The sequence below is a fragment of the Gorilla gorilla genome, chromosome 11 (genome assembly GCF_029281585.2).
Source record: "Gorilla gorilla gorilla isolate KB3781 chromosome 11, NHGRI_mGorGor1-v2.1_pri, whole genome shotgun sequence".
In the NCBI taxonomy this organism is placed as follows: domain Eukaryota; kingdom Metazoa; phylum Chordata; class Mammalia; order Primates; family Hominidae; genus Gorilla; species Gorilla gorilla.
The window spans coordinates 51,490,628-51,515,132 of NC_073235.2; the positions used below are offsets into that span (position 1 = coordinate 51,490,628).

At 46.1% G+C, this 24,505-nt stretch overlaps 1 protein-coding gene across 1 annotated transcript in view; it reads left to right on the forward strand.

Annotated features, from left to right (window-relative positions):
• Nucleotides 1–24,505, forward strand: part of KIF5C (kinesin family member 5C) — a 151,415-nt gene that overhangs the window by 114,534 nt on the left and 12,376 nt on the right. Inside the window, exons 16-25 of the mRNA XM_031008573.2 lie at nucleotides 1,066–1,254; nucleotides 4,478–4,595; nucleotides 7,299–7,375; nucleotides 8,435–8,544; nucleotides 10,503–10,604; nucleotides 10,802–10,862; nucleotides 15,495–15,566; nucleotides 18,063–18,167; nucleotides 20,238–20,454; nucleotides 21,675–21,788. Coding sequence (XP_030864433.1) covers nucleotides 1,066–1,254; nucleotides 4,478–4,595; nucleotides 7,299–7,375; nucleotides 8,435–8,544; nucleotides 10,503–10,604; nucleotides 10,802–10,862; nucleotides 15,495–15,566; nucleotides 18,063–18,167; nucleotides 20,238–20,454; nucleotides 21,675–21,781 — 1,158 coding nt within the window. The 3' untranslated portion in view covers nucleotides 21,782–21,788. The remainder of the gene's footprint in view (nucleotides 1–1,065; nucleotides 1,255–4,477; nucleotides 4,596–7,298; nucleotides 7,376–8,434; nucleotides 8,545–10,502; nucleotides 10,605–10,801; nucleotides 10,863–15,494; nucleotides 15,567–18,062; nucleotides 18,168–20,237; nucleotides 20,455–21,674; nucleotides 21,789–24,505) is intronic.

Consider the following 24,505-nt stretch of genomic DNA (forward strand, 5'->3'; position numbering starts at 1 on the left):
ATAACGACATAGGTGGGCGCTCAGAGTGTACTGTGGAACATCAAAAAACCATGGTTGGAGTATTGTCTTTCAACCAGTGGAAGCCTGTGTTTCTGTGCTGGATTCTGGACAGGGCTCTTTGTTTTCTCTTAAGGTGCTAGGCTGCACTCTGGTGGCTAAACAAAATATGCACACAGTTACTTGCTCATTTGGTCAGTTGCTCTTAAAGACCATGTTTGCATTTCAGCGGATGGGTTTCTATCCCAAGTAGCTTGCTTCAACTTTTGTTTCAAGTAGAGCTTTGAAACTTAGAAACTAAATATAGATCATGCAGGAATGCTGGCTGTCAGAATCTTCTCTTCTAAGGTGGATTTAGACTGTTGTTCTCAGATGATCTTAAATAATGAGCTAGATTACTGTCTGTTTGGAAGGAACAGGTGTGAAAAGGCAAAGGAAAATAGACTGGCAGTAGTAATGAGAAGTTATGCTGAGAAACCTTCATCAAGAAGCCCTTTGGTAATTCATAGTACATTCTTATTTATTCGATTTTCTGTTTAATTGAGGACTACATAGAAACACCTTTTTATTTCAATCCTTGTTTATAGAAACATATTCAAGGCATTATACTACTTGTCTACCTGAATAAGCACACTATAGAGAACATTAATGAAGTTTTGATTTGAGTTTTTATAGGAATTCAGAATCACCTTTAGGAGCATTGGGTGTCGCTGCTGTTACAGAGATGTAAGGTGTAAGACATTGAATGGAATACCTTTTTGAAGTTATCTCCTTTTAAAAATCTTCAGTGTTTCTTCTTATGCTGTCATTTCTCTTTCTAAAAATTGATGGTAATGAAAAACCTAGTTAATTGAGGATTATATTTAGTAGGGGGTTTCAACTGAAAGTTTCACCTGAGGTTTAGGAGAACTTGGGGTTGAATGTTTAGTACTTTCCGCTTGTCCTTTAATTAGGATTCTGAACCAGAAATCCATGGACACCTTGGGGATCCAGGGGCAGGTTTCCAGGGAGTCCGTGAACCTACGGAAATTGTGGGCAACATTTGAGTGTGTCCCCTTCTTTGCTCAGTTGGCAGATGTGAATGGAGTCATCGAGGAGGAGTTTACCATGGCCCGCCTGTACATCAGCAAGATGAAGTCAGAGGTCAAGTCCCTGGTGAACCGCAGCAAACAGCTCGAGAGCGCCCAGATGGACTCCAACAGGAAGATGAATGCCAGCGAGCGGGAGCTGGCAGCCTGCCAGCTGCTCATCTCCCAGGTGGGCCCTTCCCTTCCCCATCATTGCACTCTTGTTGTCTTGAGATCTGCTCCCTCCATGCCCTTGCTGGTGCTGATGGTGCACCTTAGGCTTAGTTGAGGGACTGCTTTGTGTAAGCTTGGCCTCCCCAGGTGATGGCAGCCCAGGTCTATTCCTAGGGCTACATTTTGTTGTGTGAAATAGACGAATTCTGTTGAGTCCGTTCCCTTTTTCGAGGATATATCTATCTACCCATCCATAGATGGATGGCTAGCTAGCTAATGAATGTAAAAGATTGGGTGGAATCTCTAAAACTCCTGTAAGTAAGGCAATATTCCCTCATCTTTTAATCTCTACCATAGGTCCACTTTAATATGGAAAAACAGAAACTACTACTAATAGTAGTAGTAGCAGGTGGCATTTTATTGAGTGTTTACTATGTACCATACACTGTGCTAAGTACTTCACATGCATTTTCTCACTTAATCTGAAAAAAAATCCTGGTAGGCAGGTTTTATTATTATTCCTCAGATAGGCAGCTGAGATTTAGACTAAATATCTGTCCAAACACCTACAGCCAGTGAATGACAGAGCTAGGACTCAAAAAAATGTGTGTGAACCCAAAGCCCATGTCTTCAAGGGCTTTTCAAGCCCGAGGGTACATTTCACTTGCCTACTGAGTAAGGCTGCTCTTCTTCCTATTGGAGTGGCATTTTCAGTTTAATAAGGTAGCTTCAGAAAACAGCAACCCAGTTTCTGGGCTACCACTGATATCTGAGCTTGGTATTTGGGTCTGACGTTTCCAGGAGGGGTCTAGTTGTATACTACTTACTGCCTTATGCCAGGCATTAAAATAGGCTGTCATTTGGAGTAAACAGGAAACAAATACCAACATGGATTGGTGTGTCAAATAATACTGAGGCGGACAAAAGCACACTTTATTCTGGTATGCTTTTAACCATAATAATGTGTAATCATAGAAACATCTCCAACCTCTCTGTCTAAAATGGATCCACAAGGTTCTATTTTATAACCAACATAATAAGCAGAAATGTATTGAAAAGATTATTCAGTGCTAATGTGTGATAGTAAAATTGATATATTCATACATTGTTGATAAAAGTATAATTTGGTCAGTCCTTTTGGAAAGCACCGTGGAAATCAGAAACCATAAAAATGTAAGTATAATTTAGTCCAGTAATTTCACTGACAGTATTTTTCATTGTTAATGAAAATGAAAAAAATTTATTTCATATGGTATTCTCATTTCCTGATTAAAAATATTAAAAGCTTTTATGCAAGGTATTGAAGACAGTGTTATTTTGCATTATAATAAAATAAATTGCCCAAATATCCATTGATAGACTAATAAGATAAAGTTACATGGAATAATATTATGCAGCTCTTATAAAAAATGTAAAAACCTAGCCATTGGGAAAGTCTAATGGTATAAAGTTAAGTGAAAATGAAAATGCTGAGTTGGATTTATATTGTGCTTTGCATTCCTGCAGATAAGACCAGGAATATCAGGGAGAAATAGTCCATAGATTGGTTTATGGTTTACACCACTTTTTCTGGATTTGCTTTAGAACTTTATTTTTTTATGATTATATAGTTGTTATTTATAAAAAATTAAAATAAAAATGATATGCATTAGGCAACAGTGTACCTCATATGTGATTTCTAGGTCATCTATGATACCAAAAGCATGTGCTTTGGCCAGCCTGCCTCTAACATTTGGGGGCCAAGGCAAGGGTACTAATGGAGACCCCATGGCCTGCAGCCCACCCTCTTCTCTTTCAAGCTGGACATACCAGCTCCATGTCCAACTCCCTTTTGCACCCGGTGTGAACTGATGGAACTGTTAGATGCCGGCTGCCATTTGTTTAAATGGGTGAGGAAGAGGTAGTGCCAGCCCTGGCCTTCAGACCTGGAGTAGGAAGTTTCTAGGTCCCCAGTAGTCTGAGGGTGGTCTATAGGGGACATAGGTTCAGATGGACATGTTCCTTTGGCCTGTGAACTCTTTGCTTAGTGGAGTAGGGTGTAGCCAGAGGAGGGCCCAGTGGGGTGCTCTGAATCATCCAGGTCTCAGACTGACACTGACTTTGCTGTATGAGATCAGAGTCGAGAATATTATGATGTGTTGAGTTTAAAGAGTACCTGTTCTAAAGTTCTCTTTCTGCATCAGCAACAAACACAGCTTCCATTAGGTGGTGGTTTGCACTCTGCTACAATTCATGCATAGCAAAGATTCGACCATTATTTCCTGAGGTTCAAAAGTAACAGAAACCATGGCTGTTTATATTCTGATGTGATCTAAGGAATCTGACACAGTCTTTCCAGCTGAAATGCTATCTTCTTTGTTTACATTCATCCTCGTCACCAAAAACTGTGCTTATAAGATGACTGTTCCAACGGAGGAGTTGTGTTTTCTGGAGAGGTTATTTCATTAGATTAAAGCTCAGTCTCCAGGGTCTTCCTGCCTAAAGCTGAGCTCCCCAGATCTGGAGAGGGGAGTGTTCTGTATATATTTTCCATCTGCCTAGAAGTTACCACTGTCCCTGTTCAGCCAACAAGCTCTCATTCATCCATTCATTTCACGAATATTTATTAAGCACTTACCCTCATGGAGCTAGCAAGTAAAAAAGACAAGACAAATGATGTAGACATTAGGTGCTGTAAGAAAGTGTTGGGGCCTGAGTGATAAGGAGCTAGCCAGGGTAGTGTGTGTGTGTGGCATGTGGTGGGGTGGTGATGGTGGGGAGGGAAAGCTTCCAGGAAGAGGAAAATGCAAAGGCCCTGAGATGGGAATTGGTGTGTCTGAAGGACAGTAAAAGGGAAGACCTAATAATTGAATGGTGAAGATGGAATCCAGAGGTGCATGTTCAATGAATGAGGCCTTCAGCCCTGCACTTTTCCCAGCCCCTTTCTCTCATGCACGCTTTTCTCTGAGAAGGGAAACCAGCTCAGCCTTTGGCATCTCATGTTAAGTGGATGGTGAGGAGGGGCCTGCCATGAGTGGTGTCTGTGGGGAATGAAGCCGAGAAGCACAGGGAGAAGCAGAGGTCTGTCTTGGTATGATTCTGAACACCAAGGCAAGGGTAAAATGGGCACCATTTGGTTGTGGCGCTCAGAAAAGGGACTCAGGAACCCCTCCTCTCTCGCATTTTCCTACCAGACAATTCCAGGCCAGCCTGGATGACCACTTGCTAGTCATTCACTCTTCCTTTTTGCTTGTTTAAAGCACGAAGCCAAGATCAAGTCTCTGACAGACTACATGCAGAACATGGAACAGAAGAGGAGGCAGCTAGAAGAGTCCCAGGACTCGCTCAGTGAAGAGCTGGCAAAGCTCCGAGCCCAGGGTAAATATTTGACTAACGTGCAGGTGTCAAACACCTGGTCTGAGTCAGACAGCCTCTGGTTGGCTGGAATCATGATGTTTAGTTTTGTTCAGTTAAAGCATTTCTAGGTCTATTGCAAACAATAGCATAACTAGAAAAAAAGGAGCGATTTCTTTTCTTTCTTTTTTTTTTTTTTTTTAAGACGGAGTCTCGCTCTGTTGCCCAGGCTGAAGTGCAGTGGCATAATCTCAGTTCACTGCAACCTCCGCTTCCCGGTTCCAGCGATTCTTCTGCCTCAGCCTCCTGAGTAGCTGGGACTATAGATGTGTGTCACCACACCTGGCTAATTTTTGTATTTTTTAGTAGAGATGGGGTTTCACCATATTGGCCAGGCTGGTCTCGAACTCCTGACCTCGTGATCTGTCCACTTCAGCCTCCCAAAAGTACAAGAGTGAGCCACCGTGCCCAGCCTAAAAGGAGAGATTTCTGAGAGACCGTCCCCACACTGAATCTGCTCATCTTCCCATTTCCTCACAGTCCACCCAGTTACCCAAATCAGAATCCCCTGCTCCCCACCTCCTGACTCTAGTTGGTCACCAGAGCCTGTCCATTTCACCTGCCAGAGGCCCCTCTGGTTCACTGTCCAGGTTAACTAAGGACTGTGGCTACATCCATCTACCCATGCCCACCCTCAGTCTGCTCTGGGCCAGCCACTGTGTGGCATCCCAAGGGATGATTCTAAAATTCACATTCTCTCTCTGTCCAAACCGACACTTCTAACCCTTCCATGGCATCCTGTTGCTCTTAATATAAAGTTTGAACTGCTGTGGCTTCCCTGGCATCCCCTTGAACAAGCTCTACCCTTTGCCAGCCAGCCTTGTGATCTCCTGAGCTTAGGGAAGTGCCTCGCACATAGGAAGCACTTCATAAATATTAATGAATAGAAGCAGAAATTCAAGAGAAGGGTCTAGAAATGCAGAAAGTAGAACAGGATTAAGAATGTATGTGCCATGCGATGTGAAACTAGAGCATATATATTATGGGTTGCAATGAAAATTGTTAGAATTTTCTCAGAAAGCCATTTGAAAATACATATTAATAACTAACATTTTTCATACCTTTTGATCATCAGATCTCAGATATTCATTGCAGAATTTTAGATCAGCAAAAAAGAGGAAGCCATCTAAATGTCTAATAGTTAACACACTATGGCGTGTTATTTAATAGAACTTTTTCTTCACATGAAATACATGAAGGTGTGCAGCAATGTTTATGATGCAATGTTAGGTGAAAATCACAATATATCATTGTATTCTTACTATGGTTATAACTATTAAAAATGAATGGATGCAGCCGGGCACAGTGGCTCACACCTGTAATCCCAGCACTTTGCGAGGCTGAGGCGGGCAGATCACGAGGTCAGGAGTTCGAGACCAGCCTGGCCAACATGGTGAAACCCTGTCTCTACTAAAAATACAAAAATTAGCAGGGTGTGGTGACACACGCCTGTAATCCCAGCTACTCGGGAGGCTGAGGAAGGAGAATTGCTTGAATCCGGGAGGCGGAGGTTGTAGTGAGCCGATATTGTGGCACTGCACTCCAGCCTGGGCGACAGAACAAGACTCCATCTTGAAAAAAAAAGCGAATGGATGCTTGTGTTCCTAAAAATTCATATTTAAGATAAAAGTGGTTGTGATAGGGTAGTTGGGATTGGTGATGCTGTTATCAATATTTATATCCTTTATTGTTGTTGTACAGTTTGCTCAGTAAATGCATTTTGTGTCAGATGCCAAGGCAAATTTAAAAAGAAAGAACATACCCACTCTCTGCTCTAACCTTGTAACATGTTCTTTGTGTGGTAACACATGGCATGTTAGGAGTAGGTGCACCATCAAAACTGCACATGGAAAATCATGTTTCTCTCTTGCATCTGGTGGTTTCTGCAGTGGGGCCACTGAGTTGAAATAAAATAGAGGCAAGAAAACCTGAAGTGGAACAGACTAGAGAGAAATAATGAATTGAATGTCACTGTCGTAAAGCACTCTGCCCCCTGGCACCCCAGCTCCCCAGCTGGGGCTGCCCATTGCACCTGGCTGGCATTCAGGGAGCACCATCGACCAAGCATATGCTGAGACAAGAGTGCCACACTGCAGCCCTGCCCCAAACATGGGACCTTCTGGTTTAATCTCAAAAGTGTTATGCTATCTTTCTATTTCCTGTGTTCCCATCCTGGAAACAGAGTATGTTTTCCTGCCCCAGATTCTTAGAGAATGAACGCCTACCCATGGGAGGTAAATTAGGTCTTCCTAGAACTCCCATCATGGCATGGGTCCACAGGCCACCTAACAGTCACAGAGGGCTTTATCATCTGTAAGGCCCGTTCATGCACATGACCTTGGGCTGCTCACAGAGACCAGGTGGGAAACAAGCCCTCCCAGGTGTGTGGTGACATAAAGCCAGAGTGCAGTCCCAGGAGGGCCGCCCCCAGTGAGCATTGTCCCCTGCAGTTGTTGCGCTCCCCCGTGGAAGGAATGCTGCAGGAGGGGGCAGCCTTGGCTTTAGCCAGAAGTCCTTGCCTGTTCCTTTATGCCATGGTTGTAATTGCTGATATAAGCTGATGTTTCACTCTGTTGCCATTTTTCTTGCTTTTTGTTTTTTAATTTTTGCTTTTGGGTGTGAGTCCCACCAGTTAAGTCTTAAATCATCATTTAAAATTCAAAACAGAAAAAATGCACGAAGTCAGCTTCCAGGATAAGGAGAAGGAACATCTGACGCGGTTGCAGGATGCTGAAGAAATGAAGGTGTGTGTGCCTGCCCCTTCCATCAAGCCCAGTGTGCATTTGATGCATTTGGATTGGAAATGCTTGTTCTAGGAAAGTCTGTCACCTTCAGATCCGTGTATGGCAGGGGACAGGGGAGGGGCTGTTGTTGGGCATTCAGAGTTGATCTCAGAGTATAGTCTGGCTTAGAAATGAACAAGTCCAGAAACCCCAAGATGTCTGTAGAGAATGGTTAAGTTGCGTTAATACCTTTGTCTTCACCATTCCTGATGAAGAGGGAAAGGGTAGCACCCCCAATCACTGCATGGGCTCTTTTGTCGGAGTTAACTTCTAAGGATTTCTTCCTCCAACCTTTACGCAGAACACACCAAATTTGAGTTTCTATCTCAAACATAGAGATTTTTCTTTTGGTCACATTTTAAACTGTAAAGGAAAATCGATTGTGGAGTAAGACTTTTAGGTGAATAAAATGAGACAGGAGAAGATGTAGGATTTTGATTAGTTGTAGGCAAACTATGAGCCTCATTGAGTCAAAGTCTACAGTTAAAGACGTCCACGGCATGCCCTTGCTCCAGCCAGCAGAATAAAATCATGCGTCGTGGGAGTCCCTTTCCTGTTTTCAGAGTGCTGTTGCCAAAAGATCTCCTTTGGACATCATCATAAATCTGTGCAGTGGGCAGGGCAGGGGCTTTTATCTCAGTTTTACATGTGAGGGAGTGCAGCTCACACAGGTTACAGGCTTGTCTGGAGGTTTCGTGGATAGGGAGAGGTTGGTGCCCTCTGACTGACCTGGCTGGAGAAGCTCAGGCTAGGCTGTAAAAGGTCAAGGGAACACTTTTTATTTAGTTGGTGGGCTAATTGGCTTCTAGGGCCAACTTGGTTTGATAACAGATCTTGGGTTTTGTTATCCCAATAAAGCAAGGCCGGGTCCTGGGGGCAAAACAGCCAGAAATGCCCCCAGTTTTGGGATCTGACATCTGAGGGACACAGGGAAGGAGGTAGGTCCAGATCCAGGGCTTGTCACAGAGTGGGCTGAGTGCCAACGAATAGATGACATGTTTCTCTTGGCCTGGGATGCAGAAGGCGCTGGAGCAGCAGATGGAGAGCCACCGGGAAGCTCACCAGAAGCAGCTGTCCAGACTCCGAGACGAAATTGAGGAGAAGCAGAAAATCATTGATGAGATTCGGGAGTGAGTCGGCCCAGGGCACCAGGGGCGTGGGGGTGGTCATGCCTCGGTCCTCTTGGGGAAGCCCGGAAGGATGTGGCTCTTAGTCGAGGGCCCTGCTCACCTTGCCCTGTGTGCACTGCCCTGGTGACACAGCAGGCTGGGCGGGCTGCTTCCAAGGTCTGTTCTCCGATCTGGAGCTGAGCCTCCTGGAGCCCTGGCATGGCAGGTGGCAGGCGGGCCCAGCTGCCTCTCCTAGTCCCCGAGGGCCAGGGTCACATAGGTGATTCCGCTGGATGGACGCATGCCCCAGTAGATGGTGGGGAGCATCTGTAATGAAAGCACCAAAAAAAAAAAAAAGAAAAGAAAAGAAAAAAAAAATTTGGTCCTGACTACAGGATTCTAGTAGGTTAATAAACACTCGAGAGAAGACAGCACCACTGCCTCCCCTTCTCCCCCTACACATACACGCTCACTGGGCAACCCAGCCACCTGGTTCCATGTGCTCACTTCTTAGGGCCCCACACTGTCATGTGTCAGCGCAGGTAGAGTTGCCAGTGACCTGTGACACTGCCACCAGGATGGCATCATTGCAGTTTCTCTCAGGTGACACACCCTCATGTTGTGCTCCTGCCTTGTCGCAGCCTCTGACATGCCCTCTGCTCCTTCAGAATAATGTTTTCAAATGCTCTGCATAAAAGACCTGGGATTACAAAGAAAACCAATTATATTGAAATGCTGACCTCCCCACCCCCACCCCCACCCCCACCCCCACCCCACCCAGGGTCTACACTGTTCCTTCCCCTCCACCCCCACCCCACCCAGGGTCTACACTGTTCCTTCCCCTCCCGCTTTCTGTAGATGTAGAAACAGATTTCTATATGGGAAGCAAGGCGAAATGATTTACTTAAGGTCACATTGCTAAATAGGAATCAGATTGGAGTTAGACTTTAATTCTCCAGACTACTGATCCAAGTCCCTTTTCAATGTGTGTGAGCCGCTCGAAAGGTGCATTTGCATTTTAAAAGAGGAGAATGGTAACCCAAGCAAAAGTCTAAATGGTGTGACCCAGGCTCGGTGCCCAGTTCCTGAAGGAAGGCACTTAGCCTCCTCCCTCTTTTTCTCCTCTCCGGCCATCCCCTGCTATTGCCATGTTGTGCTTTTCCCCTTCAGGGATATCTCACGTTCGTTATTCTGATTAATCACCCTCACAGATTCACCTGGAAGGGAGGGGGAGGTGGGAGGGAAGGAAGATGAGAAAGAGGGTTGGTTGGTGAGTGAGTTAGGTGGAGGGGAAGCTTCCCTGGCCTGTGCCTTTCAAATGGACTCTGGGTTTTCCTTCTGGTAGTGCATAGCTGTTCCTTTACAGGCGCTTAGGCGTGGCTCTAGGAAAGGTTTTGAGTCCTGGGCTGATGTAAATGTTGACCAAACACCCTCAACCAGATGGCGAGTTTCTGTTTGCAGCAGAGCCCAGGCTGTCTTTTCTTCATAATTTCTCTCTGTGCCCACTCCTCGAGGGCAGGAACTGTCCCTGTATCAGTGAGGCATTCGGACTTGGGAAATGTTTTTAGAACATCAGACCAGAAATGAGGGAAGGTGGAAATGGCCAAATCAGGTTCCCCAAGTGACTGCATGCCATCCGAGGGGCCGAGGAAGCAGAGTTCTTCTGACATGGGCTCTCTGTTTTAAAATACCAGTCCTTCTCCCATCTCATTATTTTTCCCCTGAAGCTCTTGCACAAGCAAACTATAAATACATCCTCAAAGCCTTATGTTTCATGACTCTTAGATGCACCCCAGAAATTAGTTTTCACTTGGGCATGGAGGAAGCTGTGAGGCTGTTCTGTGATCCCTCCAAATCCTGCAGAATTACTGCCTTTATTGTACAGAGCTAATAGGGTTGGAACAGAACCACGGTTTTAGCCTGATGACTCAGAATTTCAGACTGATGTGGAATATATTGCTTTTTCCTCTCAATTTCAGTTTGAATCAGAAACTGCAACTGGAACAAGAGAAGCTTAGTTCTGATTATAACAAGCTGAAAATAGAGGACCAAGAGAGAGAAATGAAGCTGGAAAAGCTCTTGTGAGTGCACTCTAAATATTTCCTCTATTTTCTCTCATCCCCATGATATTCTGGTTAGATTGGGCTAATTTAAAAACAGACAATGGCTATTTGTGTGCTTGTTGGTGGGTTTTGTTGATTTATCTGTGGATGCAAATAGTATCTGCTGAAATCTCTGAGTCCCCTATGGTGGTCTATGGTTCGTTTTTGTTTTTCAGATTGCTCAACGATAAAAGGGAACAAGCCAGAGAAGACCTCAAAGGGCTGGAGGAGACAGTGGTATGTCAAGATATTTCCCGATTTATGTTCGTCTCCAAGACCGGATTCATTTGTGATTTGTCGGATTGTTTATTTCAAAATTTTATCCATGCACACCTTTCTGTGTAATGTTTTAGATAAGACATTCTATGGAAAAGTAGGATTTGTAGAATTTAGTCCTCAACTTTTCACAGAATCAGTCAACCAATCCACCTATCCTTAGAGCAGTAACCTGGAGCCCCTGAGTGAGGATTAAGCTGAATTGCAACTTAGCAATTAGCAGCCCTGCACTTTGTGACATACTTCCACTCAACATTCAACAGATATTTATTGAGCATCTCCTAACGGCTGGCATTCTTCAAGGTGCTTGAATATATCCATAAACAACAGAGATAAGATCCCTGTCCTCATGAAGCTTACCTTTAGCTGTGGGAGACGATAAACAGTAAGGAAACAAATCTTGCACTCTATCAGATTGCTATAGAATGTGCATAGGTTGGTGCCTGGGGGAGGCTCCATGAGGATGTGACCTTTGAGCAGGGACTCGAAGAAGGAGAAGAACTGAGCACAGAGATGTGTTGGGGAGAGCATTCCAGGCAGAGGCAACAGCTCATGCCAAGGCCCTGAGATAAGCCCGGGACTGTCCTGTTGGGGGCCAGCAGGGAGGTTTGTGTGGCTGCAGCTGAGGGAAGGACAGGGATATAAGGTGAGCACAGAGAGGTAAAGGCTGCAGTGATTCAGGCCAGGTAAAACCTTGAGACCTGCAGGGCTTTGGGTGGAGAAGTGATGGGCCCAACCTACCTTTGGAAGGGCTTGTTATTTGAAACCCTGGTTGGTTTTCTCTGTCGTGTGTCTGGGTTTGTTGGCATCATCTCCTCTGGTCGGCTTCCATTTCAGCTGCTCTGTGGGATAGCTGCCTGGCTCCATGCCCCACAGCCTGCGCTTTAAGACAGACCATTCTAACATAGCCTCTCCATTTGGTGAAAACACGTTCAGGCATTTCACATGATTCAACGACAGAGAGAAACCGTTGGTTAGATACAGTCATCCATTTTGGCTCCATTCATGGGTCATGTGGATCTGTGTGGGACTGATCCATCTTCAAGGACCTGGTGACCCCACATTGGTGGGAACTGGTTGCTTTGGTCTGGCCCTGAGATTGTGCTCTGGCCCATGGACTAGTCATATTTGTTGCACCCCAAAGCCAGGGAGAGGAAATGAGGGCACCAGCCATTGGAGACAGAAGATGCCTGTGTCCAAAGGGAGCTGGGCCTTTGGAGCATGGAGGAGGAGCCTGTGGAGGGGGCTGCTGCTGGGGAACCCGAAATGAAGCCATAAAATTGCTTCATCTACATCTGTTTTACCAGAGAAGTGATAATCCTAATTATAGATAATTACAGAAATTCAGAAAAATATTGAACATTAAAATTTCACTATATTTCTACCAGCCAGAGATCAGTGATATCAATGAAATATTTTGGGATGTTTTCTTCCTTTATATCCGTGAGCTCTCAGGCACTCTCACCCTACTGTCCCTAGCCATCCACGCCCTCTTTCAGTCTCACTCACACCTACAACTCAAGCATGAGAGCACATCATCACACACTCACACCGGGGCTCACAAGTCCCTTGCCCACACACGCAGTCAGCTGCTCACTCTCCTGTTCTCATGCCTCTGCGCAGCCGCACTTACTCCTGCATGCTCCTCCATACACAAGTACTTACAACACACACTCTTGCTCACACACAGAACATGCACACTTGCATTCACACGCAACTTGCATGCACACTAATGATCGTCCACACTTTCTCACTCGCACATTCACACAATCACTCTCGTGCAGTTGCTCACCCTCACTCCCCTTGCTTGCCTTCACTCACACCCACACCCATGTTCACACTCCCTTGTACACTTACACAGATGCTGTCTCAGGACACTCCCCCTCACACGCACGCAGGCGCATTCACACCCGTCACTCTCATACACTCATTCACTGTCACAACCACCTCCGTTCACAGGCACACTCATTTCCATGCTCACGGACTCACATGCTTTCTCCTCTCATACACTCAGGAGTGTGATATTTAAAGAATGTTTCATCAGCTCTTTTGCCTTTTTTGAAGTTCGAGTGGTCTTTTGCGTCTTTTGAATGACGTATTTTCCTCACTAGCTCCTCCCGTCTCCCTGCTTGTCCGTTCTCTCTCCCACGCTAGGCGCGGTTCCATGCGCACCCTCCCAGGCTGCTCCCCACTCTCACCCTCACCCAGCCCATGCACGCGGATAGACACACTGGCTTCGTGGCACCCACATTCTCTCCCTCACTCTCACCACCCACACGCATCAAATGCACACTTTTAAAATCCAAGAGTGGAGCCCTGCAGTGTATGCCGTTTTAGACTCGGATGTTTTCACTCAGCCTTGGAATCCTCCCCGAGCCGTAAATGTTCTTCAGAAATAGACGCACTGTCCTTGGCTGACTGTTCTGCCGCCCTCCTCAGCGCAGGGCCTGTTCTGCCTCCTGGAGTGTTTGGGTGGGGTGGGTGGAGCATGGAGCCTGCTGGCCAGGGGGTGAATGCCCGGGAAGCCCGCTGCAGGAGACAGTGGTGGAAAAGGCTAACTGGCCATTGGGGCATCCCTGGCCCCGGGCAGCTGACTGGCTGGAACAGGACACTGTCTGGGCTTTGGGGCGGGAGCCCTCCTCTGGGTGCGTTGATGAGACTTGTATTCCCTCCTTGCTGGTCCCACCCTTGCTGTCCACTGTGACAGGAAGCTGAGCCTTGAGCTTTGGCATGGAGAGTCGCAACCTGTGATGTGAAGAGGGACATGTGTGGGGAGGCGGAGGGATGATAATGAATGTGATGGAGGGAAAAGCATTGCCACAGGAGGCTGAATGACAGGTGCCTAAGCACAGTGTGCATAAATAAAAGGGACAAGTGATTTTAATGATTTATACTACCCTTCCCAAACTGTTTGTTGTTGAATCTCCCTAAAAACAAACAAAATGAGAGAAAGTTGCCAAACTCAGGACTCTATATTTAGTATTTACACCCCAGGAGATGCCTGGGCCTTGGACAAAGAACTGTTCTCATTCCGTCTTCTGTTCTCATTCCCCTTTGGTGTGGTGGTGTTTTTATGAAAAATGTAAACTGTGATTATGGTTCAATCAGTAATGAAACCACTGACAGGAAAGAGAGAGAGTGCATGCAGGGTGGGCGCAGGTGTTAAGGAGCAGGGTATTTGGGCTGAGCTCCCTCCGGCAGGGCCTGGGACAGTGTGTCTGTAACAGAGTGAGTGCTGCACCTCTGCCCCTGGGCTGGAAGGCGGCACAGCCTCAAACAGGTCCTGTGTGCACATTAGTCATAATCACAGATCCATTTGGTTTCCTGCATAAAGTAATTTACCTCATCCGAGGACACAATTGACTTCAGGTGCTTCTTATTTCAACACAGAATTGGACCCAGTAATAAGACCTTAAATTAACAGAGAACCTTTATTGCAAGAAACTTAGTGTTTCCGTAGCTTTATAGTCTGTTTCTTCCTTTTAGATGTGAGCGTGTGTGAGTTGCATCCCTTGAAATTCTGTGTTAAAGTAGGTCAATTTAGACAAAGTTTGCATGCAGAATTTAACTCTCTCCTCTTCCTCTATAGGAAAATATTTTGCAAGGAACTGATCATATTTCCTATGGTAAATGCATGGAGACTTGAGCAGATAGAAATATTTGATCTTCTGATCTTGTTAACAAAGATCACCAGATTTGGCTCAGGCTCTTGTCTCAGTAATCTAATTCCTAAGGTTTCATTTGTAGAAAATAATCCAAAATGAAGGGAAAAAAATGCCCCCAAGATTACAGAGAAAGTTTTAACAACAACAATAAAAGGAAGCAATACAATCCTAATGAAAAAATGGCTTTTATGTTATGAAATATGCATCAATAAATTCATACTAGTCATCTTTATTGGGCACTTAATATGTGCCAGAAAATGTTCTAAGAACATTATAAGGTTCATCTCATTTAATCTTGACAGCAATGATAAGGCAACCACTGTTTTTATTCTCATGTTACCAATAAGAAAACTGAGGCACAGAAAGGTTAGATAACTTGCCCAGGGCCACCCAGGAGGAAAGTCCATGAAATGCCTCATCCGTAAGCTCAGTGACTTAAAACAAGCAAGTGTGTGGACTTGCGTCTGAAGCAGGTGTGGAGACATGAAAAATGTGAGTCAGTTACAGTGAGATATTGTGGCTAACTTTTCATTTAAGCTTGTTGGTATTACATTGTAACATTTACGTAATAAAAAAAAGAAAAAAGGAATTCACCCTGATACAACATAGCCCAGTAGGAATTTTTGTGAGGAAACCTTTGAATTTTTGTGGGTGAGGAAATGTGTGGTTCCACTGTGAGCAGATGGGCAGGCTTTGTTCTAGTTTACAATTTGTGGTCTGGGTTCTCAGGCTCTGCACCTCAAGGTGCTCCAGTAATGACACTAGGTCCAGGGGTGGGCATGGTCAGGGTGGGGGTGTCACAGGGAAGGGGGTGCACCAGCGGCGTCCATGGCAGGCTTGGGAAGTGTCGGGGGAATGATCTGGTGCCAAATGTGTCATAAATTCAGTGAATTGCTGCACTTAAGTGGCCTTTAAAAATCTCTTCCAGTCTAGAGAATTGCAGACACTGCACAACCTTCGGAAACTCTTTGTCCAGGATCTGACCACCCGAGTTAAAAAAGTGAGTTCTCTTTGTCTGAATGGTACTGAGAAGAAAATCAAAGATGGCAGGGAAGAATCATTTTCAGTTGAAATATCACTTGCTTCAGTCGGGGCTGGTTATGCTTAAAAATTAATTACTTCACACCAGAGAATGTTATTAAAAGAATGTGCTGGAGGCAAAAAATACTTGGTAACATTTTCCCATCTGATTTTTCCTTCTTGGTAAAAGGAAGTCAGAATACTTTCTCTGGCCTTCATTTCAAATGAACGCATATTTTTCTGGCCCCCACTGTGTGAGGGCGACTGCTCTTGACACAGAAACATTTAGAGCAGTCATTTCAGAAAGCATTGCCCAGAAGCCTGGAGAAGTCGGACTGAGAGAGCCTCTTATTTGTTTGTTAAAAGGCCATTAGGGGCTAGGTCAGAGTTTATAAAGCACGTCAACATCCAGTATTTTATTTGCTTTTCCCAGCAACCATGTAAGTGGTGCTTAGTGTTCCTGTTTTTGCAGATGTGGAGATAGGCTCAGATGTTAAATAACTTACCCAATATTGCACTGGTGGGAAGAGCCAGAGATAGGTCTGGAACCCAGGCCTGCGGGGTCTCTGGATCTGAGCTTCTTCCATCCTCGTGCTACAGCAGCAGTCTGGAGACACTCCGTAATGGTGACTCCCCCAAACAGCTTGCAGAGGTTTAAGGAAGGAGTCTGTTTAAGAAAAGTGGGTGCATATGTGTGTAAATGTGTGTGCATATTTGAGTGTGTGTACGTGTGTGTGTGAATGTGTGTCAGTGTGAAGGAGCCAAGGGAAAAGAGGTCAAATGTCTTACAAAGATAGAGTCGGGTCTGAGAGGGAGAGGGTTAATAGTGTAGATGGATGTATCAGATAGGCTTGGTAAGGAGGAGGGACACAAATTCCTAGAAGGGAGGAGTGGAGAAGTCAAGTTGGAAGGATCAGCAGGGAAATACATGCGGGTGGAAAGAAGTCACATTTGATGACTTGGGTCTTCTTGGTTTATGTGAAGGCTCAGTCCTTGGTGGGGAAGTAGGGAAGAGAATGGGAAGCCCAAGGAGACTAGACATGGTTCAGGCCGCCAAGGTAGGGGATGTGCTATGGAAGAGTAGAAGGATTGCTGAGCAGTGGTGTTGGTGTTGAGTCAGAAGCATGGGCTTGGCGTGGCCCCTGACAGCATGGTTTAAGTGAGTTTAGAATCCTGGAAATGAAAATAAAGAAGGCAGAAAATGATGGGCAATTTCAAGGCCTGCATGGCAATGGCTAGGCGATTAGGTAGTAAGCACAGACCAAAACACAAATGACCATGGGGGCCTGGCCCTGGCAGGAGAGTGAAGCCAGAGCAAAGGTGATGGACAGGGAGGCTAGACAGGGGAGGGCACCTGGCCAGAGGTTATGACATGGACTGAAAAGGTTCAGTCCGAGGAAGGAGGTGGAAGCCATGACCATACATGGGAGGCTCTGGTCCTAGGGAGGGTTAGGAGCTTGAGATCAGACTTCCAGATTTCATGATAGAAAACTCCCTAGGAAAGCCCTGCTTTTAGACCAGTGTTTTTCTGCCAATGGGTCTCTGGCCATCAGCCTCAGCATCACCTAGGAAAGTGTTTAGATATGCAAATTCTCATACCCCACCCCAGGTCCACTGAATCAGAGACTAGGGATGGGGCGTGGCAATCTAAGTCTCAACAAACCCTCCCCTGGGGAGCCCAGTGCTAAGGCTCAAATTTGGGGAGCTCAGTTTTAGACTGAAGAGCTGCAGGTTTGAGATGCTCATGTAGCCATTACCTTTGAGAAAAAGGATGATGATCCCTTCTATAATCAGACAGAGCAAACCTGCTTTTCCACCTTGGAACACTGGGATGTGTTAGGACCTGTACTTTCCAATTTATCTGTGCCACTCGGCTTGCCAGGAGTGCAGTGTTTTGTCAATTTCAAGATCTGATAAATTTCAAGAATTTACCCAGCACCCGGATGCTATGATTAATTTGAGCCTGATTCATTAATTAATTTTATAGATTTGGAAGCTGAAGGGACAAGCAGAGGCCATTAAGACTTCCCAGTGGGACCACAGACACTTGCTTACAAGTTTGGTGACTTGTTGTCCCATCATGATGGCTGAAATCAAATTTAGGTCCTGGGTTTATGTTTTTGCAGTTGTTGTTTCTTAATGAGTTTTGGAATGCTTTCTTTTGAAAAGAAGTCTCTATTTACTACATGAAAGGCAGATGTATATTTTACTGAAGATAAATCATCTACAACTTTCAAAAGCAGATTTGAAGGAGTTTTTTTTTTTAGCTTTCTAAAAATTAGCTCCTCAAATCGCTTTTCATACTAATAAGGGAAATTAATTGGGGGATTTGTTGAGTCTAAACTTTTAGAACCTCTATTTTCACTTTCAGAATACCCTTTGGTGGGAATGGGGATTTTTTTTCCATCCACATTATCCTGGGGCGGAGGGTGGGTGGGTGACAGCCTGTCCTGCTGACCCCTTGGTGTCAATGCAGAGTGTGGAGTTGGACAACGATGATGGAGGGGGCAGTGCTGCCCAGAAGCAGAAAATTTCCTTCTTGGAGAATAACCTGGAGCAGCTCACCAAAGTTCACAAGCAGGTAGGAGAGTTCTGCCCGCTCCCCTCTGATTCCCCCCTCTCTCCTGGAAAGAAGCCCCACCAGGTTTGGCCACAGTGTGCGGAGAAGGCACTGAGATGGAAGGTAAAAGAACTGTACACTATCAGAGGACATGAGGGCTGGAAAGGTCCTTACAAATCCTTTAGTTCTCAGTGACTTCCCGTATATATAAAGGACTTTCTTTTATCAAAGTCAAATATAATGCATAGGGTTTGAGCTCTCTGGGGTTGGAGAGGGAAGTGTTCAGAGGCCTGTCTTTTCATCCTGCCTCCACCCCTGACTTTGGACACCAACTAGCCTCTGTGTCTCCCATGACACCTCTGAGGTACCTCTGTGGACCTGAAAGTGGACACCACTGAGCTGGTTCAAGTCCTTTATTTTTACAGATGGGGAAACAGACTGGTGCCTTGCTTCATTGCACCGTGGGAGGACCGGGACTGGAACCAGCACCCTCTCTGCTCAGCTGCCCATTCCTAGCGATCTCAGATGCTCTCTCGGATGCCTGCGATGTGCTGGCATTTGTCTAGAGTGACAGAGAGTGATAACTGTGTCCAAACTCACCAGTGATTTCAGCAGGTCATTTGTCTTGGATACTTTCTTTTTAAATGTTGGTGTGTGCATGGCTGTTTTCCCTCTTTAGGAATTGGGATGTGATGGAAACGGCCCAAGTTTTTAGACCACATGGCCGAGGAGATGTCATTTCTCTTTGACTTGTTAAGTCTTCTTCAATATTACTGATGATGGCATTTTTTTCCCCAGAGGGAGGATGATAGATTCTAGATAGTTGAAGCCACTCAAACAAATTGTCGATGAGAAATACGAAAGCAGAAACTGTCAGGGAGCTTGAAATAGGGCTCTGAGATGCATTTTTAAAATTTATTTTTATTTATTTTTGTTTTTTTTAATGGTTTTTTTTTTTTTTTTTTTTGAGGCAGAGTCTTGCTCTGTCGCCCAGGCTGGAGTGCAGTGGTGCGATCTCTGCTCAGTGCAACCTCTGCCTCCTGGGTTCAAGAGATTCTCCTGCCTCAGCCTCCCGAGTAGCTGGGATCACAGGTGCGCGCCACCACTCCTGGCTAATTTTTTTGTATTTTTAGTAGAGACAAGGTTTCACCATGTTGGTCAGGCTGGTCTTGAATCACTGACCTCGTGATCCGCCCACCTTGACCTCCGAAAGTGCTGGAATTACAGACGTGCGCCACTGCACCCAGCTGAAATGCATTATCTTATTCATGGATTGAATGAGCATTTATTAAAAATGTACTCTCTGCCAGGCACTAGAGCTGGTGCTAGGAGAACAAAGCAGGAGACCCAGCAGTAGCTCACTTTGGTGTAGCACTTTCTGATTTTCAAAACTCCCTCCATCCACCTGGGTCCCCTATTATGTAGTACACTTGTGTTATAGATGGGAAACTTGAGACTTGTGGTGGTCAAATGACTTACACCAAGTCAGATGGCCAGGACATAAAGAGCTGGCCCTTGAGCCCACTCCTACCTAGGGCTGGGCTGTTGCTTCTAAAGTCAGCAAAAAGGCGCAGTCTCCTCCTCTTACCTTAGCCTCTGAATGTGTTGCAAAGCTGGGTCCAAACCCCATGCCAGTGTAAACAGCAGGTTCTGCATGGAAGGAAGCCCTCTGAGAGCTCAGGAACATGTTTGTTTTTCACTGAGTCCTTTCAAACCGACTTTAAGTGTTTCAGCTTTCTCATGCTAATTTACTATTCTCATATGTGGTCGATTTTCTCACACAATCCCCCTTTCCTCTACACACACCCAAACAGAAGAGGAGGTAAATCCTGCCTCAGATGGAAAGTTTCTTGTGGGAAATAGGTTTTAATTGTATCCCCACCCCACCGTTCCTTGCACCCTGTGAATCACGTGTTCAGGAACCTGGAGCCCACGGTCTGAGTTTTCCTTTCCTTTCTGTGGTTGTACGGAGTGCCAAGGACAACCTAGCAGGGGCCACCTGTTCAGCAGCAGGGGCTGCTTCTGGCTGCTCTGGTTTGTGCAATGCTGCCTGCCTGGTAGTAACTCTCTTCCTTTATCCTCCTGCCCCAGCTGGTCCGGGACAACGCAGACCTGCGCTGTGAACTGCCCAAGCTGGAGAAGCGGCTGCGTGCCACGGCGGAGCGCGTCAAGGCTCTGGAGAGCGCGCTGAAGGAGGCCAAGGAGAACGCCATGCGGGACCGTAAGCGCTACCAGCAGGAGGTGGATCGTATCAAGGAGGCCGTGCGGGCCAAGAACATGGCCAGAAGGGCCCATTCAGCCCAGATCGGTACGTGCGTGCACCGTGGCGCCCGGGGTTTGAGAAGCTACTGCGGCCTCTCAGCTAAGATTTGCTAAAAGGTGAAGACAGCGCTGGCCCACTCTGGAACATCTGAAAGGCTGGGTTGGAGCCCGCAGGACGCAGCCCTCACCGCACCCTGTGCTCACCCTGTGGGAATGGGAATGTCAGGCGCCCCCATTATCCTACTCTGAGATATTCCAGCATACATCGTGGTCTCAAAACTTCTGAGCTGGGCAGAGAGAAGCCAGCCAAGGCTGTAGGCCTAGGTCTTGGGCTATAAATGGGTACACTCTTAGAAATACTGGAATAGGAGGATATTTCTCTGCAAGGTGTGAACGGCCCTGTGTTCTGCACCCGGTGGGAGCATGAAGGAGCCCATATGTAGCCAGAGTCCCAGGGAAAGCCTCCAAGTGCAGGTTTGGAAATACCCCTGGAAGAGCCAGGCTGGCATCCATGACAGGGTGTGGCTACAGGCTGGCACAGAACCTGGGGAGGTCTGGAGTCTCAGCCTCTTCAAGACCTGTATGGATTTGGGCATTTTGCCCATGTAGGAAATGAGGGTGTAGCCAGAGTCCTGGTTCCCAGGATAGCCATAGGGATAAAAACAATTTAGGGATATTCTCTAAACAGCTTCTTCTCCTTTTTTTTTTTTTTTTAAATTGAAACATCTCCAATAACATGTAATTTATTTCCCATCAGATATTGCTGTGTAGATGTATTGCAAACCAGCAGTTTCACGTTTCTAGTTTTAAATCATACCTTAGAATAGTGGTTCATTGCATGTGTAGGATTTCATACCCTTTGAGAATCTATTAAAAGCTATGGACCCTCTCCCCAGAAAACAGCATCACAGGCAGAATTCTGCATCCAATTTCAGGGGCTACACAGATATCCTTGAAAGTCATGGGGAACCAACGATCCATTTCAGATGAAACTGAAAATCTTTTTTTCTAACTTTTCTTGGCCCAAATTAGAAATGAGCTAATTGATGTTTAAGTTCTTTCTGTCCCCTAAATATTTGGATGCCTTGGATTTGCTAAGTATACTGATAGTTTTCCCATTTTCAGAGAGATCTGGTGGTTGATAAGAATTGGACTGTTGGTAAGAATTGTGACTTTTAGTTGTCACAGGTGACCTGTAGATATCAGGGTTGCTGTTAAGCCTTTTCTAAATGTCTGTTCTCTCTTCTTTCTGTTGGTTGGATACAGCCAAGCCCATCCGCCCCGGACACTACCCGGCCTCATCTCCAACGGCCGTCCATGCCATTCGAGGGGGAGGAGGCAGCTCTTCAAATTCCACTCACTACCAGAAATAAATACAAAGTGAGTCCCATGTCAAGGGTGGTTTCTCTATCTGGAGGCAGAGGCTTCTTGCCTTTCCAAAGCCCCTGCCTGGCAGTGGACCTTGAGTAGAGAGGAGTTCTGCTGTACTCCAGCACACACCCTGGGGGTTCCAGGTAAACAGAGACCCAGACCTGTCCTCACTCAGACTAGAGCCCTGGGGTCTTCTAGCTGAGGCTGTCTGGGGCCCATGGGACCTGGAGCCAGGCCCGGCCTAATCCCCTCCAGGGGTAGGGGTGGTGAGTGATTCAGCCGAGCTTTGTTTTGCCTGTGGGACTCCCCTCTTTAATTGGCATCCCAAAGGGCATTACCTGTTTGTCAACTGCTTTACCCACAGCAGACAGAAGTTGGGGGTTGCTTTAAGTCTCAGGAAAAGAATATAAAGAAAGAGCCAGATAATAGAAAGTGATGTTTTTATGTTTACTATCTGAATTCAACAAATGAGGATTTTAAGAAGATATCTAGGTGAGTCCAGGATGCTTTTTTCTTTGAGATGGTGGTCTGCAGGCTTCTCTACCCGCAACCCATGTGCACGACATTTCTCTCCCAGCAAAAAGAAAAGGAACGAGTGATATTCTTTCCAAAAGAGAAGAAGCAGAGAGCGAAAACTGTCGTCCTGATGGAAATGGAGAAAAGAGGTTACTAGTTGGGCGGGCAGACAGATGACTAGGTGACCAGAAAACTTTGTTAGATAAACTCTGACTTTGAACATGCAGATGGGAAGAGGTGGCTCTGAACATTGTCCTTGGACTCTAAGCCCTTGCTAGGGTAGCTGGCTCCCAAGGCAGGCAAGCATGCAAGGTGTGAAGCCTGGACCCCTCCTCATCCAGTCCTTTCTGCATCAAGGCAAGAAGGTGAGCAGGAGGGGCTGGAGCCATCACTCAGGGTCCCGGCATCGCCCAGGCATAGGCTAAAACTTCCAAGGGAAATGCCTTGGTAGTTGCCCCCACACAACTTTTACCTGTGCTGCCCCAGGCAGTGCCAAGGAGCAGGCCAGGAGCTGGTCAGAGTAGTGGGAACAGGAGGGAAGGTGGAGGCAGCCCGCGGGCGGGCAGTGTGCCTGCCATCATCTGCCGTCTTCTAGACAGGAAAATGGGAGATGGTCTTGGCGGTGGGCCACCCCATTCCTATCTAATCTCTGCTTCCAATCAGAAATAGAATGAAACTGGAAGTTAGAAAGTTGCTTTTGACTACATATTGTCAGTATCGAGGCTGATACCTGAAGGGAACTCTAAGATCCAGCTGGGCAGCTTAGAACAGAAAAGCCTGAAGCAGTGGTCATCCAACTTTGGTGGATGTGAGCATCCTTGAGCACCCAGAGGCCCAGGCTCCTTAGAAGAGGAAGGGCCTGGGCTTTGTTTGTCTTTTTAACCAAGTACTCCAGGTGATTCTGATATTCATCGAAGTTTGAAAACTCTCCATGGTTTATACAGGATGGCGGTTTACGTCTGTCTTATGTAAGGGAAATTTGAAGGTGGTACATCAGTAGTTAAGAATCTCCACAGTGAAAACAGAAACCTAGCCTCTTAACTAGGTTAAGCACGTGCCTGCCTCCTGAACTCAAGGCCAGCTCAAGGTCACCAAATGACTTCAGTTTCAGCCATCATGCCTACATTCCAACTTTAGCAACCAGAGAGGAAGCAGAGAAGAGGCAAAAGCAGCCGTCCTGAATGAATCTCCTTTAAGTAGCCTTCCTGAAGCCCCATGCAATGCTGATGCCTCCCTTTCCCTGGACAGCACTGAGCCACATGGCCACATCTAGCTGGAAAAGGTAGTCTTTTAGCTGGGCACATCACTACCCCAAAGAAAGGTAATGCTTTTAGAGCAAGGACAGGGGGAGTGGATGTTGAGGTGGGCAGCTGGCACACTGTGCATTATGGACCACCTAATATGCCGCAGCACTGGGCTACATGTAATATAGGTATCACCTCATTTGATGAAAGCACACAGAGAGGTGTATGTGTGTTTCCCAGCAAGACCTTACTAAATATACTGGTCCAGGGATTCTGGGGTCCAGAGATTGTGCGGTGGGACAGTCACCTTCTTCATGGGTTCCAACAAAGGTCTGCCAGTCCCATATTTTATGTAGGCTCCAAACAACCAAATGCTGGCCATTCATCACCAGTGTAGCCTCTTCTCATACAGAAGAGTGGAAATCAGTAGGTCTGGGGAGACTTTCAAGACCTTCGGAGTGAAAGAACCACCCTCACCCATTGTGGCATTTTTTTTAAATTTTACTTTAAGTTCTGGGATACATGTGCTCAATGTCCAGGTTTGTCACATAAGTATACATGTGCCATGATGGTTTGCTGCACCCATCAACCCATCATCATCTTTTTGAGATGGAGTTTCACTCTTGTTGCCCAGGCTGGAGTGCAATGGCATGATCTTGGCTCACTGCATCCTCTGCCTCCTGGGTTCAGACAATTCTCCTGCCTCAGCCTCCCGAGTAGCTGGGATTACAGGCATGTGCCACCACGCCCAGCTAGTTTTTGTATTTTTAGTAGAGACAGGGTTTCACCATGTTGGCCAGGCTGGTCTTGAACTCCTAACTTCAAGTGATTCCCCCCACCTCAGCTTCCCAAAGTGCTGGGATTACAAGCGTGAGCTACTGCACCCAGCTGGCAATTTGTTTCTTTACTCAAAGTGTTACAAGTGGTTTTGATGGTTTTATCTGAATTCAGAGCCTCCTTGACATA